The following is a 22,806-nucleotide window of genomic DNA, read 5'->3' as shown; positions in this document are numbered from 1 at the left end:
GAAATGAACTTGTCAGTGTAAATTTGACTTTTGAGTACAATCCTCTGCAACTCTTTTTTTTTTTAGAGAGATTCTCTGCTTCACCTCCAGGAGATTGCAAGCAAGGACACAAAGTCAAAGCCAGGCAAGACCATGGAGCTGTCAGGATCACTGTGCTCTCCCTTTTCACAGCCTCCCCCACATCATGCCCTGACCAAAGGGTGCTAATGCTAAATCAAAGTCTTGAGTACTTTCACAAGATGCAGACCCTTGAATATCATCTGGGAGCCTGGGATTTATCCTCTTGAAGTTAGAGTTGGGCCAGGTGACAGGACTGTTTATATTGCAAGATCTGTGGGGTGGGAGTTGTTCTTCTGTTACATAATTCAGAGTTAGACAGCAAAATCTGACTGAAAGTCCAAAGGAAGAAGATTTAAGATGCCATTTATCAATTATCATCTGGCAAGTCCTTGCACAACTCCTCTTTTTGCTTTCTTTAAGTCAGTCATAGCACCTCCCTACTGTATAATGCAAGGAATACATAATATATAATGCTCTAACAATAGCTGTCAGGCAGGAATCCTAACTAGGGAGAAACAGAACACACAAATAAAAAGAACTATATCTGATGGGAAGGTATCTTCATTTCCAGAGAGACTAAAACTATTCTGTGGCCAGTTTTCATCTGAGAATACATTTTGCACAGATTCCACTCCACAAACTGCAATGGAAATAACTGTGAGCTGCACTGAACTGGGCATGATTTTAAATAAATAATACTGGCCCTCACTTCTCACAAAGATCAACAAAAGCCCTTCACCTGTGTTGGTCATTTTAATCCAGATTTTTAAGGGGTTCTCTCAGAGGGTTTTGTTTTCAAATAATTTTATTTCAAAGAATTATTCAAAGAATTATTGGAAGTGTATTTCACAGGAACTCCAGCAATCATATTTATACTCCAAAATTATATTTTGCAGCAACACACTGTATTTGTGAATTCCACTGCTCACGGGAACAACTGTGTTCAGGAATGCACAATGGAGGCAGGAGATAGGTTCAAGATGTTTTGGGGCTGGCTGAATTACAGACAGATGTACATAGCAGCAGGTCCAGTCAGAATGAATTAAAGCAGAAATGTACATAAGAAAATAGACAAAATCATACTGTTATAATTAACATACCTTGCAGTGACACCTGTGGCTTTCCAAGATAAGAAATCCGGAAGATCAAAGAAGTAGCCAGCCTTCTTCCATGATTCTGGCAAGTTCTAATAAAAATATGTTTAGAATGCCAGATATTAGAGCTCATGCATGGTCATGTTGTTATTTTAATGCAATTAAAATCCTGATATTTAGGAAAAACTACTGTTTTTTTTAAAACTCATTGTTCTGATCATCCAGTCAGCTCTTCTCTCTCATTTACAATCTGGAGAACTAAGCCCTTCCCCCAGCACAGACTGATCATAAGCAAAGTTCCCTATGAAGAGTTCATGGAGGCACAAGTTTCAGATCAATAACCTGGGGTGTCTCTGTTCCCCATCAGCTGCTCAATGTCAGAGCAGTTTCAAAGTCAACAACTTTATCAAAAAAATACTTGCCTGAAAAATGTTCTGTTTTCTAAAATAAGCCATTTAAGATTTTAAAATGTTTAAAATTGAAGATTTAAAATGTAAGATTTGTTAATTAGAAGTATAGGAAGGAAACAAAGAGCTCTGTGAGTGCAGAAACCAAGCTTGCAGATCCTGTGGCTTTCTGAAAAGCTACACACCAGTCCCAAACTCCTAAAAAACTCTTCTACCAAGATAGATCATTTATAAGGAGTTTCCATCACTGTTCTCTGCAGAGAGATGATGGTCCAGAAAGCAAGACTCTCAGAAAAGGCAGGTCATAACACCTGGGCCAGGCTCTATTCCTTGTTTCCACCTCCAAAGCTCAGTCTGATTTCAGCTGATGTTAGCATGGCATATTCTCAAAACTACTTTTCCCCAGTCTCCACACCACCCACAGATACCAGACCATGATGAATGGGAAGAAAGTTTTCCCAGGAGTAATGTTGTATCCAGTGTGACAGACAGTGAGCATCACTGTCCTGTAAAGGAATCCCAATGATCACCTCTCACCGCAGTACATTAACATAGGTAGAGAATATCAAAACTAAAAAGCACACAAGGGTCACAAATCAAACTTCCATAGGAGGATAAGATTGCTTGAAAAACCTCCACCAGCTTCTTAAATAATTGAAAAGTGCAAAGTTTTCTCACTTAAGATCAGCTCCTGCACTAGAAACACAAGTCCTTGATGGGGTCTTTCTGGAACAGAAAATAATTCCATTCAGTGTCAAGAAGGTACAGGCTGAATTAAAAGATAACATGATTCCATTTAGAGAAACAATATTTTGCTCTTGAAATTCTTCCCTGTGAGGGTGGTGATGACCTGGCACAGGCTGCCCAGAGAAGCTGTGGCTGCCTCATCCCTGAAGTGTCCAAGGCCAGGTTGGATGGGGCTTGGAGCAGCCTGGGACAGTGGAAGGTGTTCCTGCCCATGGCAGGGGTAGAATGGGATGGGCTTTAAGGTCCCTTCCAACCCAAATCATCCTGTGATTCTATGATTCTATAGCATAATTTAGATACTCTGATATTAAAGCAAAATCTTACAAGTCCAAAAAGTTGCTGAAATGGAATCTGTGAATTGGAGAAACTGAGGTGCAACTGGGTAAATACAAAAAAAGCAAAATTTTGTTTAGTTTTGAGTCATGCCAAGAATCTGTCTTAAAACTTTTTGAGTTTAGACCTTGAAAAGGTTCTAAAACTTACTGGGTTTCTATTGAGTTCAAAAAATAAATGCTCTGATTACAACTTTTTCACAAAAGACACAACCTTTGGATGTCTATTCCTGACCACTCAGCTTTAGCTCACCTCCCAGATATATGTGGTTGCTGCTCACATCAAATTTAACTTCCTGTATGAATGCCAAGTTGCTCCATAGTTTAGCTCAAAGATCATTCAGCCTGATTATTTTGATAACAAAAGCCATTACGTGCTGTTAACACACCTGAGAACCTTCAAGAAGCAACAGGAGTAGTCTGGTTGTTACTTTAATCAGAAAAGAAACTGGATTAAGAATAACTATCCTCTTCAAATTAATCTGTTTCATCAAATATACTCCTTGGATCCTTATTCTATTACTTCAAGAATTCCCAAAAGCCACAAGTTAGTGACACTCAAAATACTTTGTTTCATGAACATCCAAATGATTCATTTTTTGCCATCTTGATGCTGTGTCATCACTAATTAGTACAGACAAAAAAAAAATCATAGCACGCCCTGATGCATTTTCCAAACAAATTTAAAGTCTCCATGTTTTCGACACTCACTGAAGTTAATTCAAATTTATTTTCACCCAGTCAGGAGTCTGTGACCACATTAAAAGGATGGTGGAAAAGATCCAGGAACGTTCCCAATGCCGTATTCACATCCTGCAACTCACCCTCCAAACTCACTTGCAAAGGAACTCACAATCTTTCTGCTTCCCAGAGGTACTTACAGGGTGCTCTATCTTCATCTCTCTCTCTCTGTGATTGCTTTGGGTTGCTTTAACAGCTACACCTCCACAGAATAATGTTCTGAGATTGTTACAGGCCATCAAATACTTGAGGTAAAAGAGTTTAAGAATTATGTAGTGCAATGTATTTTAATCTTCCTAGGCGAGAAGGGAAAATGAGGGATTTCTTCATTGGACTGAAAATACACAAATAGGGTGTCTTTTTCTAAATTACAGAAAACAAATTGTATGAAAGGAAGAAAAGGAACAATGCAATACTTAATGCACACACTGACAGGGATCTAAAACCTCATGTCCCATGCCCTGCTTCAACTCAAAGCAAGGATTTACAACTTGGATCTCCCACACTTCACACTGGATGCCAAGCCATGTGACAGAGCTATTCCCGGACACCCAAGATAGGCCATGAGCAGAAATTCTATCCTTGCCAGAGCCATGGCTGCAAACTGATCAATTTTGACACAACCTGCACTTTAACTGGTAAAAGATTATCTGACTGAATTATCAGAGTCAGGAACACAGGGAGAGGAGGGGCTTGGAAAGTAAACTCTTGGAGTAAGGCTGCTGCTGAAGGGGGAGAAAACTGCCTGCACCACGCAGACACTGCTGCAGGCATCCTTAAATCCCTGAGGCATCCCAGGCATGGCACCACAGGCAGGCAAGCACCAGAGCTCAGGCCAGAAAGGGCTGCAGAGGACAGAGCAGACACATGGAATCAGAGCTGGAGAAGCTGGAAGAAGGCAGGGAGGACAGTGTGTGCATGCTGGGAGCCTTGTCCCACTGCAGAGGAGAGGAGACACAGTGGGGACAGCCCAAGCAGGACATGCTCAGAGGTGCAGGTGCTTCAAATCTCCCAGCTGTGAGTGCTGTTTCTAAACAGCACTTCTGCTTGATCAGCAACTGCAGCTAAAATCCAGACTCAGTCTGAAGTACAACTTATTGCTTGCGTGTCTGCACTGTGTATGGATTGTGATAACACAGAGTGTTGAAACATTTATAAACAATTCTAAACAAGAGTTCAGTTCCAAACTCAACAGCCTGGAGTCGTTCTCATTTAACACAGAATTTATTATTCATTTTAATGGAAAAATATTCAGTCACATTCAACAAGACAAAAAGCCAGCTGCAAGGGCAGCAAGCAGTGAAGAAGACACACACCAGCAAAGGAGCTGCTGCCAAGCTAATGCCACTACATCCACTATCCTTCCCCTCACTGCCAGAAAGGTTTTAATGGTTTCTGCAAATGATCCACTGGCAGCTGCAAGTCACGTGTGTACAGAAGGAAGAAGGATGATGGATCAAACAGGAGCTCTAACGGAGGATGTCAACTGTGACATACAGGAAGATCACTGATTGCCAGAAAAAAAAAACCTACTCACTGACTATTGATTTTAGTTATTAATGGCAGAGGAATTACATGGTAAACAGTAGCTCCATGGTTTGGGTTTTTTTTTCCTAAAGAGGGGCCCTTCTTCACTCTTTAATATGAAATTAAGAGCAGAGCTGTGAAAACAGAATATAAAAGACTGCACTTCATTTAGAGGCAGTTACCAAGCAAATACCTACCCCCAGTCCAACATCCCCCACCCACTTAAAATAAACAATAAAGTTCAGCATCTCTGATTTAATGGGACTAGTATTTTTTAGAAATAGCTGGTTTGTAATGTCATTAGTATGAGGAAAACATAACATGCATCCTTTCATTTTGGCACAAGCTATGAAAACATTTTCAGCCAGAAATTAGTAAACAACATTTTTTTCTTCTGCTATCTCTAGGGAAAAAAAATACTGACAGGCTAATTCTGGAGCTGGATAACTCTTCCCTGCAGTTCTTGCATTGCTGTGTTTGAGCTGTGTTCTCACTGCTCTAACACTGGTTTGCCACAGCATCGATATCTGTACAGCTGTGTTGTACTGACAAACTCCTGCAGCAAAATAATGTACTCACATTTTCAGCTCACATACCCTGAAGCCTCCAGTCTCTAGTTACATCTCTATTCTATGTAGGAAGATGAAATATTAAAAGAGAAAGCATTTTATGGAAAGGAAAGTCAAAACTAAGGAGATGAGAGTAACTTGTGACTTGCAAGAGCACCTGTAGCAGCACTCCACAAATAAATACAAGGGGAGAGAAAGAAGAAAGCTACAAGAGATAAGGACCAGTATCTACTCCTTGTGCAGTGGTGTCAGCTCATTTTTCTCACTGAGTGAGGTCATCGGCAGCTTCAGTTCCAGGAACAAGGTGATGGAAATGGAAAAAGCACAATTAGGTCATTATTGAATCCCAGACTGGTTTGGGTTGGAAGGAATCTTAAAGCTCATCCAGTTCCACCCCCTGCCATGGGCAGGGACACCTTCCACTATCCCAGGCTGCTCCTGTCCTCCTGGCCTTGGACATTTTCAGGGATGGGGCAGCCACAGCTTCTCTGGGCAACAGACTCAGCACCCTTACAGGGAAGAATTTCTTCTCAAGAATTTCTTCCCAGTTAATCCTGCTCTCCACCAGTGTGAAACCATTTCCCCTTGTCCTGTCACTTCAGGCCCTTGTCTAAAGTCCCTCTCCAACTGTCTTGTAAGTCACCTTCATCCTTTCCTCCTTCTCCTTCCTCTTCATTACTTCCAACCAATTCACATTAAATTTGCAAAGTCATGTTCTTTAGAAATACTTTGGATTGCTTAGATGAAAATTCATCAAGCCACAGAAATTCCCCTTGTCTTTGAGAGACACCCTAATCACTCACAACTTACCAGCAGTGCTGATTAGACCCATGTCAGACCCTTCCTCACAGAGATCAGGTTTGCAAATACTGTTTTTAGGAGACCCCAGGGCAAAACATGAGACAAGAATATCTCCTAATGTGGCCTTCCAGACCCAGGTTAGCACCCCGGAAAGGGAGAGGGAGGCTTTGGTAACAATGTACACACAATTAACCTCTTGGTGTAACAACAGACCAAGCATCATTTAGTATCAGTACTTTAAATAACTTCCTTCCAAAAATGCATCTAGTAATCACTTAAATTTATATTTCATTTATTTTATCTTTATTATTTAACTTCTATTTTATTATTTCACTTCAGACATAAAGCAGTACTTTTCCCCACTGCACTATCTCTGCAAAACCCACAGCAATGCAAGCAGCTGTGGAATGTGCACAGCACCAATCCCAGGCAAAGATGTACAGAGGGAAAACAGCAAAAACATTTAATAGCAGAAACATTAAATTCCTGGGGAGTTCAAAATAAGGTCCAGAGAATTCAAAGCAAAAATCAACAGTGATTCTTCATATATTAGGGTGTACGTGCTGACCTGGAGCATGACTGTGCAAAGTGTCTGGCTGTGGGTTTTGCTCTGCTTTGTTTTCTTCACAAACATCCCTGTGTTGCAGGCATGTCAAGCTTTCTTATCAAAAATTTTCCAGAAACACGATGCCAACCAAAGGAACAAAGGCTCAGAGTAGTTTCTGGATACACCTTGGTTTAGCCAGTTTTGATCATGGTCAGACAGGAGAATGTGCCCAATCCACTGTTTTTGTCTTAACTCCCTGGGATGCTGTCAGGTATGTGACAACATTAGGGAGGAATATTGAGAAAGGAATAAGGAAGAAAATGAAAAAAATAACCCATCTCACTACACTCAATAGTCAGGAAAGCTGGAGAGACCAAAACCACAATCACAGCCAGGCACAGTGTGGGGAACACTGTGTAAAACTTTCCCAGGCAGTAACCAGGTCAAACCAGGTACAGTGCACTCATTTTCTGAACACCAGTTATCATAATTAAGTAGAAGCACAATGGGAATTTCAGTTTCAACTTTGCAGAGCCCTCAGACAGTCAAGAAGGATAGAATAAAGCTAAAATGTGTCTTTCTATCTGCTAATCTTGCAATTCTCCCATGGGATTTGAAAACTAAGCTTCCTTTTTGCCAGCTTGTGCATTATCACTGGCTTAAGAAATAATCCTGTAGTCAGAATATAAAGTATATTTTCCCTGTGGTGTGTGAGCTAGATCAAAATCTCACTCTGCCATTGGGAAATACACTAAACACAGAAAATAAAGATGATACAACTCAAAAAACAGGAAGAACACATTAAATACCATTCTGGTTTTTTCCTAACCACACCTGTAATACCTGTGTCACAGTTTATTGATATATAAAATATTGATAACAAAGAATCTGAAGAGACTTAAATAATTTATATTTGTAGCCCACTTCAAGACAGTCCACTGAGAAACAAGAGATGTGGAAACTGTTGTTGTAGGTTTCATCTGAACAACCTGATTTTCAAAGTTGTTGTAAGATTCACCTTCCTTGGCAAAAGTGAGGACACTTGCATTAGATGAGGCTGTGCTTGAGTTCTTAGAGCTTGACCCTTTGCTGACAGCCCTGATGTCAGGTAAGCCATGGATGCATTGCTGTGCCTGGCACTGAAAAGAAATCCTCCCTCTTCATTTAATTCCTTTCCCCCTCCTACTTTGCAAGGAGTACAGAAGCAGTAAAACCACTCACACCTCTCCAGAGCTGAAAGGTTTAGCCAAATCTCAGCAGATTACAGCCCCCTCCAGGATGAGTGTTACTGCTCCTGAGCAGCTGAGGTGCTTCTGTGGGTGCTGAGGTGCCCAAGTTAAGCAGGGCAAGCTTAAGCAGTTTAATGGTGAGTCATGCCCAGAGCACTCAGAGCACAGGAATTGTCGTGTGGGCAGCTCAGCAGGCAGACACTGAGGTAAAAAGCCCTCTCTTAAGGACAGTAATCTCCTTAGCTGGTATGTCAGGAGCTGAAAAGGGACAGGTGAGCAAGCCCTGTTCTGTACCACCCTTCTGCCAGGAAATCCCTGCTGCTGGCTGGCACCAGGGCTCAGGAGAATCCTGTGTCCCACCCACTGGCTCAGGGAGGGAACAAGCCCTGCAATGCTCTCCCCTTTACACCGCAGCAATCGTGCACAGGGCTTTGAGGTCACAGCAGACTCACACCTCCACGTGACCACATTTGGACACCCCATAATCTGGATTTCCTGAGCAGCCAGGTACTGATATCCCAGACCTTGCAATATAAAAATGCTTTAAATGCAAAGGATTCATTTAATGTTTTTACAGCTTACATTTTATTATTTATAAAATGACTGATGTATGAGAAGGGAAGAACTAGTTGATGGATAGTCATATCTCATTATCAACATTCATTGCCCTCTATTATTATTAATCTGTCAGTACCTGCTTCTACCAGTTAATTCCTTTGACTTTCCCCAATCTGCACCTTGTTACAATATAATGTCTCATGTCTGTAAGGACAGAATTTGTCTGCTTGAAACTGGCAGCAAGTAATTTACATTTGGGCTTTGTTAAAATGGCAGTGAGCATCATTGAGGCCAAATGTAAAAGGCCAGGCTGGAGGAGGTTATAGAAATTTCAAGTGGCAAGTGCCCCTCGTTTTATCTGACAGCTGTTATGAAGAGGCCATAGATCATTGTAACACACCAAATTTAAAGACAGGAGACAGAGGCAGAGCTCCACATTACACACAGGGCACCTTCCCTCTACACATGGTTTATTCCTGCTGATGGGACAGAACTAAACTGAAACTGGAAGTGGAGAGTTCCTCTACCAGCAGCCAAGGCCATCACACCCTGCACTGCTGGATGCCCCAAAGGCACTCCCCTGGCACTCCAGGCTCCAGCTGGAGTAGGAAGTACACCTCCATAACTAAATCCTAGGATACTTCATTTATTATCTGTACCTCTATTTGTATGTATATCTAATCTTAGATAAGGAAGACATATGGAATGTTTCTCTCAGGGAACACTCAATTTCAATAAAATCAAATATATTTCCACAAAATTGAGAGGAAGAAAGAACCTCAAAAGGTTTAAATCACAATCTGACCTTATTCTGCACACCTTGGTGCTCAATGCTAAGACTGAAGACTTTTGTTTTAGAAATCCCATTCTCAGGAATTAACAAAGGCACAAATCACCAGTAAAAATGTACCAGTCTTAAATGTACTCACTTCCTTTATCCAGAGCAATTTAGGTGGCTGCATTTCCACAGACATGGCTCCCCCTACATATTTCAGAACTCTGTGCTGGGTTGCATTGATGCGCTTGACTTGGCTCGCTGCACGATGGTCCATCCACATGATCACATTCCTATGGTTCTGTCCTTGGGGGAAAAACAGAAAAAAAAGTTATTTTAGCTCTGGTTTAACCCCAGCTCAACACTGTAGGTTACTAGGCTCTAAACTGCTTCGCACTTTCACTTCTAGACTGAAAACTCAAATTCTTTTTGTGTTAATGATTCACAGTGGGTATCCAAAAGTAAAATTTTAGCCCTCTGAGCCAACTTTAGGACATGGTGAGCACTGAGAATGCTGTCTGAAAATAGTCAGGCTTATGAGCATCCGGGAACTGTGAAACACCACGGCCTCTTGTATTTCATTCAAAGAACCCAAACTTACTGACAAAGTACACATATTTAGTTAAAACGACAAAGGAACATTCTGGTGACCAAAAACTAAAATGTGACAAAATCTGAACAATTATGTCATGAATTGAAATTAACTCAACCAGCTACAGGGATTCACTTTCCTCGTCTATGGTTACGAGAAGAACCATCCCTAATTCCTTTCCGAAATACTGTTTCAAGGGGGATAATTTGCTGAAATGCTTTTATTTTGGATGTGCAAGGAAAAAGCATTTGGCAAGACTGCATCACACACAAATGAGAACAAGAAGCAAAGAACATTTTATCCAAATTAACCTCCAGAGGACCTGCCAGACAGAGAGAACAGTAATCCAGGTGACACTGCAGATTCCTCTCTGGCTAAGTACGCTGCACACTCCACAGCACAGCCAATCGAGCATCATCTTGAAAACATAGTCCAAAACAAGGCAGAAGTGTGAGGGACATCAGTATTTCTAAAATGGATTGAAATACAACTCAGAACTGTGAAACTACCTGAAACACCACCAGTGCAAGACTGTTCACAGCATTACAGTATTGAGTGAATTCTTGTCTTGTTGTTTAGCACCACCAGTGTGTAAACTCAAAGTTCTTGGGGATATCAGAGCACAAAAAATGAGAACTGAATTTGACTCATTAGACCCAAAATAACCCCAGACATCATTAGGCATTGAACAGATTGTAAGAGACTCTCAAACTGAAAAATAAATAATCCGATCTAAATTTAGAGAAGGACATTTTGGGGGCAAAGCTGGTTTTTTGAGAAGGATAGGAGGAGATGACAAACACATCTGAGAATAGAAGGGGAGCATACACAGAATTATGATTATGTCTTTGTAACTGCTGATATAACACACACCTAATCTTAAGTGGAATTCACTGGGTAAAAGAAGTGCAGCACAGGCTTTTTGTGATTCTTCTGAATCATCTATCCAAAAATTAATGAAAACTGCCCCAGATTATTAGATAAAGGTCACAGACTGTTTCTGATGTTTAGCACTGTCCTAGACAAAGAAAGAACACTAGTATAATACAATACAGAAACTGAACTTCTTGCCTGCAGCTCCATGACAGAGCAAGCAGTTAGACTACACTAACACTAACATTTTTAACATTCCTTTAGCCAGTGAGCAGTACAGTCTGAAGGAGAAGAAAACATGCCGAAAAGAAAAATGAGCATGGATTTCCCTAAGAAGCAATTTCTCAGCGCCAAGATGAATGAATGTCATCTTAGGATGCCAAATATTTAACCAAAGTAAGTAATTCTCATCTCAGATTTAATTTTGCAGTAAAATTAAAACAATAAAACCAGGGGAAAAAAATCCTCTTATAAAAAGGAGTTTGTGTCATCTCCATCTCCAAGAGTCAGCCCCACCACTTGGCATTTGGAGGACAAGGGAAGTTCCCTCCCATCAGTGGTAAAACTCACACAGCAGCACCACGTTTTGTGTGGAGCCATACCTTCAGAGTTGACTGCCAAAGGCTGCAACTGTTTATCCACCACAACAAGGGAACAGGTAGCATCAAAACCAAGCCCTCGGATCTGGCTGGCATCCACTCCACGGACAACTTCCTGAAAATACATGAAACACACAGGAATACAAATATATCCATGCATGTGCAAGTGCAATGTGAATTATTGAGTACACAAAAGGAGCTACAAGTTAGCTCAAACTCTGAAATTTCCTAAATTCAGTGTTCTTTAAAACTTCGAATCATAAGCCCATCAAATTACCAGAAATTCTTTGTGTTTCAAATCCAAATTCAGAGGTCTTTATCCACAGTCCTGGATAAAAGTAGGAAGCACAAAAATATCAGTAAAAAAAGGTAGCAGAAAACTTGCAATGTCAATTTTCTCTCTTTTCTAAAGCTCGGAGCTGAGCTGGATATGAAATATGGACCAGGATTAGGACCAAGTGTTTCCATCAGTTACTTCACTGAATTCCTGCCTGTGGAAGCAACAATCTTCCAGAATTGCTTTGGTAAAATTGTGTTTGTCTTGCAATACTGAAGGGTCCCAAAACTAAAGTTGGTCAAAACCTGCAGCCTCGACAACACCTCTGCAATGCACACCTCTGTTCTGCTACCAAGAGCATGAACAGCACACTTTTTGGAAGGTTTTCAAAAAAAAAAAAACAAAACTAACCATTGCCCCAAAATGCCTGAACCTCATGGCTTCCAGCAGCACTGGAAAAAAAAACACAACACCCTCAAGGATTAAGTGCCAAATGAGGTTGCAAGACACCTAAAATGTAGCACGGTAATAAATTGCCACTTCTCAGCAACAATAAAAATATCATTATTTTAATTAGTACTATAAGGAAAGACTTTCAGTCGACTTGCAGAGTGCCAGTCTCTTACTGGCTCTGTAAAACTGCAGTTTCTGAGACCATTTTATTGCTTAAATATAAGAGATTGCATTTATAGAGGTCCAGAGCAAGAACAAAGCCACTCAGAGAAAAATCAAATAAGCAGAGGAAGACTTGTCCTGCTTTAACATCAAGCTGTTTTTCCCTATCACTCCTGCCACTCCCTTCTTTTCCTTCCATCCACTCACCCCCTCTGCTCCATCTCTGGGCATTTCTGCAGAGCCAAGCTCATTAATGATTGAAAAGGCTGATCAATAACAAGACAATGGGTGAACAGTCCATCTGCAAATTACCAAGCGAATCATGAATATTTAAAAAGCCAACCTTAGAACATGCAGAAGGAAAGGGCTGTAGTGAGGAAGATGAAATGGCCCTGTGTGCACTGCAAGCAAGGTCTCTAATTTACCTTTATCTCCAGCATGTACAGGCAGAGCCCTGGATCAGAAGGTACAAATTTTCCCCTGTAGTAAAGTCTATTTCAATCTGGTTTTATGTTTGATACTATCCACAGATATTTATTATTTATTTTGGTCTTATAATACTGGAACCTCTTATAATGAGGATAAAAAGTGTTACTTTAGGGGCCATCCACAAACCAGATTTCAATTTCTCTACAATAAATACTCCTTTATGACCCCAGAGCAGCCCAAAGCAGATCTCAAGATATATGCACTGCCAGGTTCTGAGCAACCTTGACTCCTCCAAGAACTGTCTTATGGGCATAGCATAGGCCAGCTAAACAAAGCTCACAGATGTGAGACTTGAAGACAGCGGGTAAATCCTCCCTCTGCAGTAACAGCACAAAATGTCTTTGATTCTATTTGCAGTTGTAGCATGAGTTTTTTCACTCTGGCCCTCAAATCCTCACCAGTAAAACAGATATTTGTGAGGCTAAATCAGCCTCAAGGTGCCTTTAATGCACAAGGGTGGTCACAAGTTACACAGCACAAACAGACCCAAGTGGAAGTGACAGGCATGGGGACTGCAGGACCGTGAACATTCAAAATCTGCAGAACCACCTGCAACACAAATCCTTCATTTTGTCCTTGCCCACCTTTGTGACAGAGCAGCAGGCAGCCCAGATGTCTGCAGAGGATTGCTCATAGTGGTCTGGCCGGGGGTCCCAAATCTGGATGGGTTGTTCTGCATGTGCCACCACCGTCCCAAACCCGTCCACCAGAGCTGCGCGAACGCTGGCTGAGCCCACGTCAACTCCAACGTAGTATTTCACTGCAGTCTCCTTCTCACCCGGCATTTTTAATAAAACCTGTGGAAGGAAAAGAAAAAAAAGGGGTTAAAAGCAGATAAAATGACTGATGGAAAAAGTGCCAAGAGCTGCTGCCTCCCATCAAGCCAAACATCCCACCTGTGGTGCGATGCTGGTAATTATAAAGTAACTATGTGACAGTCAGGTACATGTTACCCAGATGAAAAAAAGAATAAATAAAGTTTCCAAGAGCTCTCTACCATCAATTCACACCGCTTTAAAGACTCAGAAAATAATTTTCTGAAAATGTGTTGAGCTATGAGAGCATGGTGTGAAATCTCTGCCTACTCTGACATCCTACAAGAACAAAGTGAGGTTAAGTTAATTGATTTAATTATTCACAATGAGTTGCTTATTTCACTATATTAAGTTTAACTATTTGACATTTAATACAGTGACAAATACACTGTTCTTAATTTCTCACAGCTTGTTCTTAATTAATAGTTAACATTTACATTTTAATCAAGCTGTGAGAATGCTAAGAGCTGATAGAAGTATTTGAAACGTCAGACAAGTACCACGTCTAATGCTTGTATGAACCTTTTACATCTCTGAAACACATGAAACTCAGCTGACACATAGCTTCTGATATTCAGAAAATGAATGGATAAATTGGTATTTAAAACACATGGTATTTACAGAGCATCAAAATTGCTCTACTTAAAAACAGCCCACTTCTCCTAAAGAAGTGACCTGGATAATTTCTGGATATGGCAGATGGGGTGGTTAGAGAGAGGAATATAGACAAAGGGGGAAAGATCTGGAAAGTCCTGATTAACCAAATATGATTATTCACATTTCAAATTAATTTTCTTTTCTTAATAGTAACATTGATTGCAGGTCAAGATCTACTGGCACAATGTATGTGTCTGTCACATCCATGGCTGGCTTGTAACCACTGCTGCTGATGGATATCACAAATCTACAATCATTGAGGGTTAGAGGCAGCAGGTGAAATAGAGAAGAAAAAAAGAAGCCCCCTATCTTGGGAAATTTTGGATAATAATTCATTAGGACAAAGTTTAATTTGCACTGAAAATGGCATAAAACAATGTCATTCATGGCTGAAGAAACCAACTGAGGCTTCCCTTCCTCCCACCCCTTAAACAGCTCATGGAAATGTGGTCAGTCTGTGGAGCTCTGTGATCACACAATCATTTTTTCCTGCTTTAGTCTTCTTTATGCCCAGACCCCACTGCTGGGTGCAGGGCCCATGGTTTTGTTCTTTGCTTGGCCAGCACGAGGGAGTTCTGCCCCTGGTACAGACCAACGCAGTCACCACACCACACTCTGCTCACACCGTGCAGGGTCACCAGAGTAGCTGCACAGATCATCAGCTTCTAATACTGTCAGAAAGCAGAAAAAACTCCAAGCTACAGAGCATATTGTGGTCCTGCTGGAAATCCTGGCTGCTGCCTGCCAGCATGATGGTTCTGCCCAGCAGATTAGGTGCAACACGCACTAATCTCGTTAAGCAAGGTCATGTGTCCAAGCGATGAGCAATCAGCTAAAAATAATGGTGTGCCATGAGTCTAACACCTAGGAATATTGGCAAGAAAGCCAGCTTTATTTTCTTGGCCCTGGCTCTGTGACCTGGTCAGAGGAACAAAAGCCAATCCCTCTGCCAGAGAGGACAACTCTGCTGCTACGGGTGATTAATACTGCATCTGTCACCTGCGGGTGACAGCACTCAGCTTCTCCCTCTTAGCCCTCAGCTGGAAAAGCAGTTTTAAGACATTCTTTCCAACATGGTATTTACTTCTTCATTTTGCAATCCACCTCCCAAAAGCTCCAAAGGCTGGCTGCAGGTGCTGCAAGTTCCTTGTGAGAAATTTTACTACAAAGGCATTGCATAATACTGTTCCTGATACTATCTCACGAATTTCCCTGTTTTTCCCCTATTTCGGCTCTGCCTTTAGCTGCTGACTCACAAAAAGTTGAGAATAAACCACAAGCTGCAAACCAGATTCTTTTTTTTTTAAAAAACAGGCAAATCCTTCTTGCTTGCTTTTCACAAAATACAAATAGCAAAAGGGGTATTTTATATCCTGCCTCCTGCTCACACACAATATTACTCCAAATTTCTCTTCCTTGTATGGCAGCCTTGATTTTAGCTCATTAATGTGTTTTTGCTACTTAGAGAACAAGCTTAGCAGATGTTAGAGAATTAAGCTCACAGTACCTCCTACTCAGCACTTGAAATTATGGCTTTGCACTGGATTCTTCCCACAAACATTTGAAACCTGGAACCCAATCTGCCCATGTAATGTTTACTTTCCTTTTTTCTCCTTACTAAGCAACCAGGATGTGCCTGTGTGAGTGACTGGGCAGGAAGCAGAGTTTGTTTGTGTGCTTGTGCAGTGCATATCAACCTTTGCACATCCACCAGTTTATTGCTGTCAGTCAGTGGGAACAGGAAAGAGTTAAGTGACAGTACAAATCAAGAACCCCAAACTTATTTTAATTGGTCTCTTTCTGAATAAAGCTCACCTACATGCACAAAGCAGCACTCAATATCTCATTTTAAAAAAAGGCCAAAAGTAAATATTAATCCTTTCTCAAGAACAGCAAGCACTAAGTTACAGAGGCTGTTCAAAGTAAAGTGTCTCTGCAACAGGATCTGATCTGCTTGCAAAAACATAATTTGATGCCAAGGGTTTTTTTGGAATACCAAACACTTGCTATGCCACCTACTTATCAACCCCATCCACAAAAAGCACTGTCATCTCCCGGTCATAAATGTCAGCAATTATGGACTCTGCCCAAGGGTATTTCTTGAGAACCTAAGAACTCAGCAGAGAAGCTGATGGAAAATATTTAGCCAAAGTACAGTGATAAGAATTTTAAAGAGGAATGTTGTCATTCTATTTTGTTTCCAAAAGTTTCCTTTGGTACAAGAGGAAGCTCCAAATCGGAGCTGAAAGAGCTCTTTAATGGAGTTCAGGGATAGCAGAAGGTCCCCGCACAAGCTTCTTGCTTTGGAATTTGGACACCAACATTCATTGCCACGTGAAAAGAAAACTGTTGTGCAAATAAAACAGTTTGGATTTTTTATCTGCTGGATTCTTAGCTTCTGCAGGCAATACAATCATAAGGAAAAACAAACCAGAAAAATTACTGAAATAAAATGTCCTGAAAGTCCAGTCAGACAGGTCAGTTCATCAAGCACAATATTCCTAACATGACACCAAAATATTTTATGCATGGATGATGTATGTTCATGGACTTCCAAGGGGTGGAAGGCAGTGGAGATAGCACCTTCTAAATCTCTGAAGTATCTAAACTCAGGAAGCCTGGCTCCTTGCAGACAAGAAAAAAAGGCCTCCAGAACTTCAATACAGCCTTGTGTGCCCACTGCAGAATTCAAGCCTCATATTTTCAACTTATTATCTGAACTTGCAAACACAAGGAGAGGGGCAGAGGAAAAAAGTAAAATTAAAAGACATGTCCAGCTTGACTGTGTTAATCCATGACTGTAACTGTTAAGTGAGGACAAGAAGCCAAAATTCCCTCCAAGTACTAAATCAGCAATGGCCTCTTTCCCTGCAAATCACAGCAGGGACAGAATGGCTTTTCAAACAAGCATTTATGATCAAAAAGCTACAGCATATGATAAATATTTATATGGCCCATTAAAGAATAGTCTGTATAAATATTATTCAAAATGTGCATGCTGGAAACCACAGACTTCCCAGTTTATCCTTATACAAATGTGTTAGTTTTCCCACATAGGCAATGAAGAAAGAAAAAGGAGGGGTGAAACTCAGTTGCAAAAATATTAAAAATTTTTAAAAAATCCTTAACATTATTTACTTTAATTTAAAAGGAATGGGTAAGTAACCAGATGAGTTTTTCATGAGCACTGTTAGACTCGTTTGTCCTACTTCACCTCACGGTTATTGAGCTGCCAGGACCTACCTTTCTGTTAAAGCCACGGGGCAGGAGGGGCTGTACTCTCACATCAACACAGGCCCAAGCTCAGCACAAGCTTTCAGCAGCAGCAATTTAGACTTTGTGGTGTTGTGTGCTTCAACACAAGGAATTAGGAAGGACTGGCGTGTCTGTTTTAAACTTTGATCTTTGGAACGCTGTGGGCTGCCCAGACCCAGTGATTGTGGATAAACTGTGTGTTTTTAGTAGTGCAGCTGTGATTTCCTATGGGTTACCAAGAAAAAGATTAACAGGATCAAATTAGGCTCCATAAGCTTTGTGTGAAAAGATCTAAACAGGCTAAAGGAAAGCTGCTTTTCAACTGTAGAAAGGACATAAACCAAAACAAGTCCTTTTGACATTATACTGGAAATTCAGCAGTTTGTTGGCTTGCTAGAGTTAAGTAACCAATACAAGTGGTGGTGGTAGAGTGGCAGTATCTCCTTGAAGACAGTGAACTCCCTTTCCTCTTCCAGCTTCTGTAATTCCTGTTGGAATGTGGAAAGAGAAAGAAGGCACATGTCTGTGTGGGAGAGCAGGAGCAGATGGGGAATTCTAACGCTGTGGTGAAGGGCAAAACTAATATAGAAAATATCCTTAAATGCCCAAGGGACTATGCTATAACTATCAACAAGCATTTATTTTTCAGCTACCCCACAGCAAACAAAACAAACACAAGGAACAAAAGCACTCCTCACCTCCCCTTTTCCCTTCCCCAAACAGTCTTAGGAATGTGAGGACTGTGTTAACAGTAACAAAACTGGAATAAATAAAAATGGAGCTGGGGAAAACATGCTTCTTCACTGAAAACCAAACACCTCTAGATTCTTTCATCAGTTCTCTGGTACATTCTGTGAAGCCTTCTCACATCTTACAAGGAGAAACAGTTTCAAATAGTGGAAGATTTCAGTAGTAGGATCCAACCCTGACTCCACTCCTATAAAATTTAAATTCTTCCATCCAAACCTTCCTAACTCTCCCTCTAACACTGTAATGCAGTGTCAATAAATCCCAGCATGGGCAGAACTGAAAATATTCTACTATTTTCTAGTATCTCCTTTTCTCTCTATAAATAATTCACCATGTACTAATTTGCTGTAATGTCTCTCCAGATCTTTTTTCTTCCCCTTGCTTTCAGTGTCCAAGACAAAGTCATTACTTCATTGCTGCCCTCTGCCCTCTAATTCTGTCTTTTGGATTTTAAATATTTTCAGGCCAAACTACTTCCACCTGCTCTGATAAAAAGCAAGGCATATTCAGGTTTATCCTGGTGTAACCAGTAAGTGGAGAAGTGAAAATGACTAAATTATTCTAAAAAATTAGATCCAAAAACTATTTCTTTTCAGCTTCCACTGCCTACATAGTTCTCTCACTCAGAAACAGCAGAAGGATGTCAGCATGACCAGTGTCAGTAAATATCAAGCTCTTACACGTACAACAAAGTTGATTTTCTCTATATTCTGCTTGAGAAGAGCTTGTACTAAACAGAAGAATTTTTTGCTCTCCTTCCAGTTCCTGTCTCCAGCTCACACAGGCAGACACAGCCTGTGGTACTGATGATCAAATAGGAGCAATGGCATTCTGGCCCCTGATTAAAGAGCAGAGCATGGCTGTGCTGGGTCAGATGAAAGATCCAATTAGCCCAGGATCCTCCACAAACAGCAGAAGCCGTAAGAAAAGCATATGCCTGCCCTTTTCATCCAGCAGTACTTCCCCAGGACACCTTTCGTCCTGCTATCTATAGTAAAGGCACTTCCTGAGCCAGAAATTTTATCTTTAGGATTAGCAGACCTTGAAGGCTTTTTCCTCTCTAAATTTGTTTGTGCTCTTCCTGAATCCAGGGAAACTTTCTTAACTGCAAACCACTGTGGTAACGAGTTATAAAGTTCTGTGTAAGCAATGCAAGAAAAAGACCTTTGGTTTGTTCTGAGCATGCCACCTGCTAGTTTTGTTTGATGTGTCTGAGTTCCTGTGCCAGAGGAGACATTAAGCAATTGCTGTGTATTTACTTTCTCCATGCAGTCATGATTCCATTGCATTCTGAATCACCCCAAAGGCCTCACTGCAGCTATCCAGACCATGGGTGTTGAGCTGAACTCACAATCTGTACATGGTCAGGGAAGACAAAAAGCATTTTCCTGCTCTGAGTGCTCATGGATGTGGCAGTAACACAAGTACCACAACACAGTATGCAGTAGTTAGTACTAATAAACAGCAAGAAATAATGCCAAGGCCACATTAGGCAAGTGGAGATACTGCTTGCAGGTGCTGCAGGAGGAAAACAATGTGTTGGTGTCAGCTGAGAGGTGCTGCTCAGGAGCACGGAACTGGCCAGGGATTCCCAGCTTCAGGCAGGTCCCAAAACACTGGCCTCACAACAGAGGGATCCAGGAGCTCCTTCCAACTACATGCTTGGAGAAGACTTGGGACTACTGCTCACCCTGGTTTTCCCTGGCTCTGCTGAGGTTGCTGCATGCCCTGATGGGCTCTGCATCAGCACAAGCCCCATGCAGAGCACACCCGGCTGCCCTGCTGCTCCCTGACCTGTAACTCTGCCACACAAAGGAAACAAGTGCAGCTCCCCCTGCTCCAGAGCTCACCTAACCCCGGGAACAGCAGGAAACAGCTGCGGAGAGGAGCTCACAGGAAAAAGGAAGGCTGAGAAAAGGGCTATATCAGATGAGAAGACACAGCCTTCTGGGGAAAACCAACAGCTCCAATTCCCTCCGGAGCTCTCTGGGCCCTGCTGGGCCTGGGCCATCACTTCCAAAGCAGGGTCTGATCCTGCATCATCAGTGGCCACCTCCCAGCCATTATCAGGAGCTCAGGACTAAACCCTGACGCTCATGAACATCACAGGTGCACTCACGCAGCAGCAGGATTTTGAACACTTGCCATAACCTCCAATTTTCCTCCAGCAGAGGAAATGTTGATCAGTTAATGCCAGCACACAATTCCCAGGCAGGAAAACCTAAGGAATAAGGGGGTGTATAGCAGCACCCCTTCTTTTCCCCAGCCTGGCAAGGGCAGTGGGTACAACCCATGCACACCACGCTCCTGAGATCCATTCCCTGCTCTGACGCTGCAGCTGCACACATCCCCAAAGGCTGTGCTAATGACCTGGCAGACAGACGTGTCCCAAATGACACTGCAGAATGCCTGAAGCCCTGAAAGAAGACACTATCTTGTTTACATTGACTGAGGGGGAAAAAATGCCATCTAATTATTACATAAATTCTGGCTGTAGCAGCTTCATGACTAGTTGAAAAGAGGTAACAGGCTCCAAAATGACTGATGGACCCAAGTGTTTGGATCCACCAGCTTATCAATCTAATGCTAAGGAAGATCTTTCATATCCCTGTGTCTCTATCACTTTAACCTACCTGTGATGGACAGAGAGAATAATCTCTGCTCTTCGCCTGTAAAATTGATTCATGTACTGTGACTTTTTTATTTTTTTCACTCTATGCTATGATGAAAATGGAGAAACAACCAAAAAACCCTGAACAACCAACAAAACACACACCACAAAAAAGCAGTATAACAAAAATACAGCCTAGCACAATAACATGAATTCAAAAAATATCAGTTTAAGTTATAAAATATAATTTGGAGGAGAATGCAATTCAAAAGGCAGAATTACAATTCACATAAAAGCTTTAAACTGCACTCCTGCAGCAAACCAGCCTTGGCACCGGGAGCTTCCATGCAGGGTACATAGGTAAATACAGTCATTATACCACAATAGATACAAATTAGCCAACCTAGGGTAATGCTGATATTCTATCTTTAATCCCATATTTAGATTCTGGTGCTACATCACGGTTGAATCTGGCACTAACCCTGTGATTACATATCAGCAGATCAGTATAAAAATAATTTGTTCTGAGTTCACAGTTTTATGAAATGATAAAACATCAAAATTAGCATTCTGGCTGAAATCCACTGCATTTCCCATCAAGGCTTACACATTTAAGCAACATCTGAACCAACTGCCTATAATTACTCCTGGCAGATACTGGAGCACTTAGGCCAGCAGTAGATGCAACAGTGAAATAAATTTTTAAAGACATGCTGCAAACCACTTCAAGATGCTCAGCCCAGAAGCAAACATGTGTCCATAAGCCCAATCCACGGTTTATTTTACAGGATTTGTTCACTCTTGCATAGTAAAAGCCTGAGAAGAATGACAGCCCCAAGTAATCTGTCAGTTGAAAATTAAACATTTATTTGGGCTGCAATTCCAAAAATACTCACCCCGAAGTTCCTGTCACAACTACTTAAGAGGAAGTGGGGTTGCATATTAGCTTAGGTTAAAAGAAACACTAATTCTGCACAAAACCAGTTATTTATTTATGCAAAAGAACCAACATTTTAAAATGATAATTTAACTGAGAAACACAGAATGGAGTAATAGAAATGGCTAAGAATACACATAAAAATTTCCTAACATAGAACTAGTTTATTTAGTCTCTCCTGACACTATAAATTTATTTCTGCCACGATTCTTATCGCTGGGAACAGCTGTCCCTAAAGCAATCAATTCTCTCTGCATTCATGCTCCTATCCCAGACACCCTTCCCAGGAAAAAAGAAGTGTCTCTTTTTTTTTTTTTTCTATATGCTCACATACATTCCTGAATGAAAGGGACCATTAACATTACAGAGCCCTTAAAATTTCATTATTTTGTATTATATTTAAATACACTTAGAAAAAAGTTGACTTCAACTACTTAAGAAAATGGTCTTTCAGGATAAGAGAATACATGAGAATGAAATACAAGACCACCTTCCCAACAATGTGTCTGCTTATTACTTTCTAAAAACTTCCAAGATGACCGAGCCCTCTCCTCTACTTCCCTGGAATTTGTTTCATAAGTGTTCTCCAGAGAAGAGCACTGGTGCTAAGTTTATTAAACTTCCTAACAAATCCCAGGCACCTCAGCAGGGAAGGAATCTGCCAAGTTACCAGTTCCTCACTGGTGCAGAGCCACCAGCGATGAACACGGCTGTGTTGGAAGGTCTGGAGCCAAGCACGAGTAAATTCCAGCAGGTTCCTGGGGTGTGCTCTGTGCCAGCCCAGGAGCTGCTCGGGATCACAGGCGCATGACAAGGAGACAGGGCTGTGAAGGTGCCAGAAAGGGGAGCTGCACAAGGACAAGGGAGGCAGTGGTGGCAGCAGGACACCAGTGCCAGCAGCCCCTGTGCCAGAGAGATGAGACTGGAGACTACATTTATGGAAATCTCC

The 22,806-nt window shown here is 41.4% G+C and overlaps 1 protein-coding gene across 3 annotated transcripts in view; it reads right to left on the bottom strand.

Annotated features, from left to right (window-relative positions):
• The window catches only part of FGGY (FGGY carbohydrate kinase domain containing), a 202,553-nt gene that overhangs the window by 101,635 nt on the left and 78,112 nt on the right, over positions 1 to 22,806 (bottom strand). For 2 of the 3 annotated variants that reach the window (XM_058842959.1, XM_058842960.1), the window contains 4 exons: positions 13,417 to 13,629; positions 11,455 to 11,566; positions 9,542 to 9,693; positions 1,161 to 1,246 (listed from right to left, as the gene is read on the bottom strand). In XM_058842959.1, coding sequence (XP_058698942.1) covers positions 1,161 to 1,246; positions 9,542 to 9,693; positions 11,455 to 11,566; positions 13,417 to 13,617 — 551 coding nt within the window. In that variant the 5' untranslated portion in view covers positions 13,618 to 13,629. Of the gene's footprint in view, positions 1 to 1,160; positions 1,247 to 9,541; positions 9,694 to 11,454; positions 11,567 to 13,416; positions 13,630 to 17,547; positions 17,705 to 22,806 lie in introns of those variants that run through there. The other variant, XM_058842958.1, reaches the window with a different exon arrangement.

Source organism: Poecile atricapillus, chromosome 7 (genome assembly GCF_030490865.1).
Source record: "Poecile atricapillus isolate bPoeAtr1 chromosome 7, bPoeAtr1.hap1, whole genome shotgun sequence".
Lineage (NCBI taxonomy): Eukaryota > Metazoa > Chordata > Aves > Passeriformes > Paridae > Poecile > Poecile atricapillus.
The sequence above is the reverse complement of the archived record's forward strand: the minus strand, read 5'-3'. Positions and strand labels throughout refer to the sequence as shown.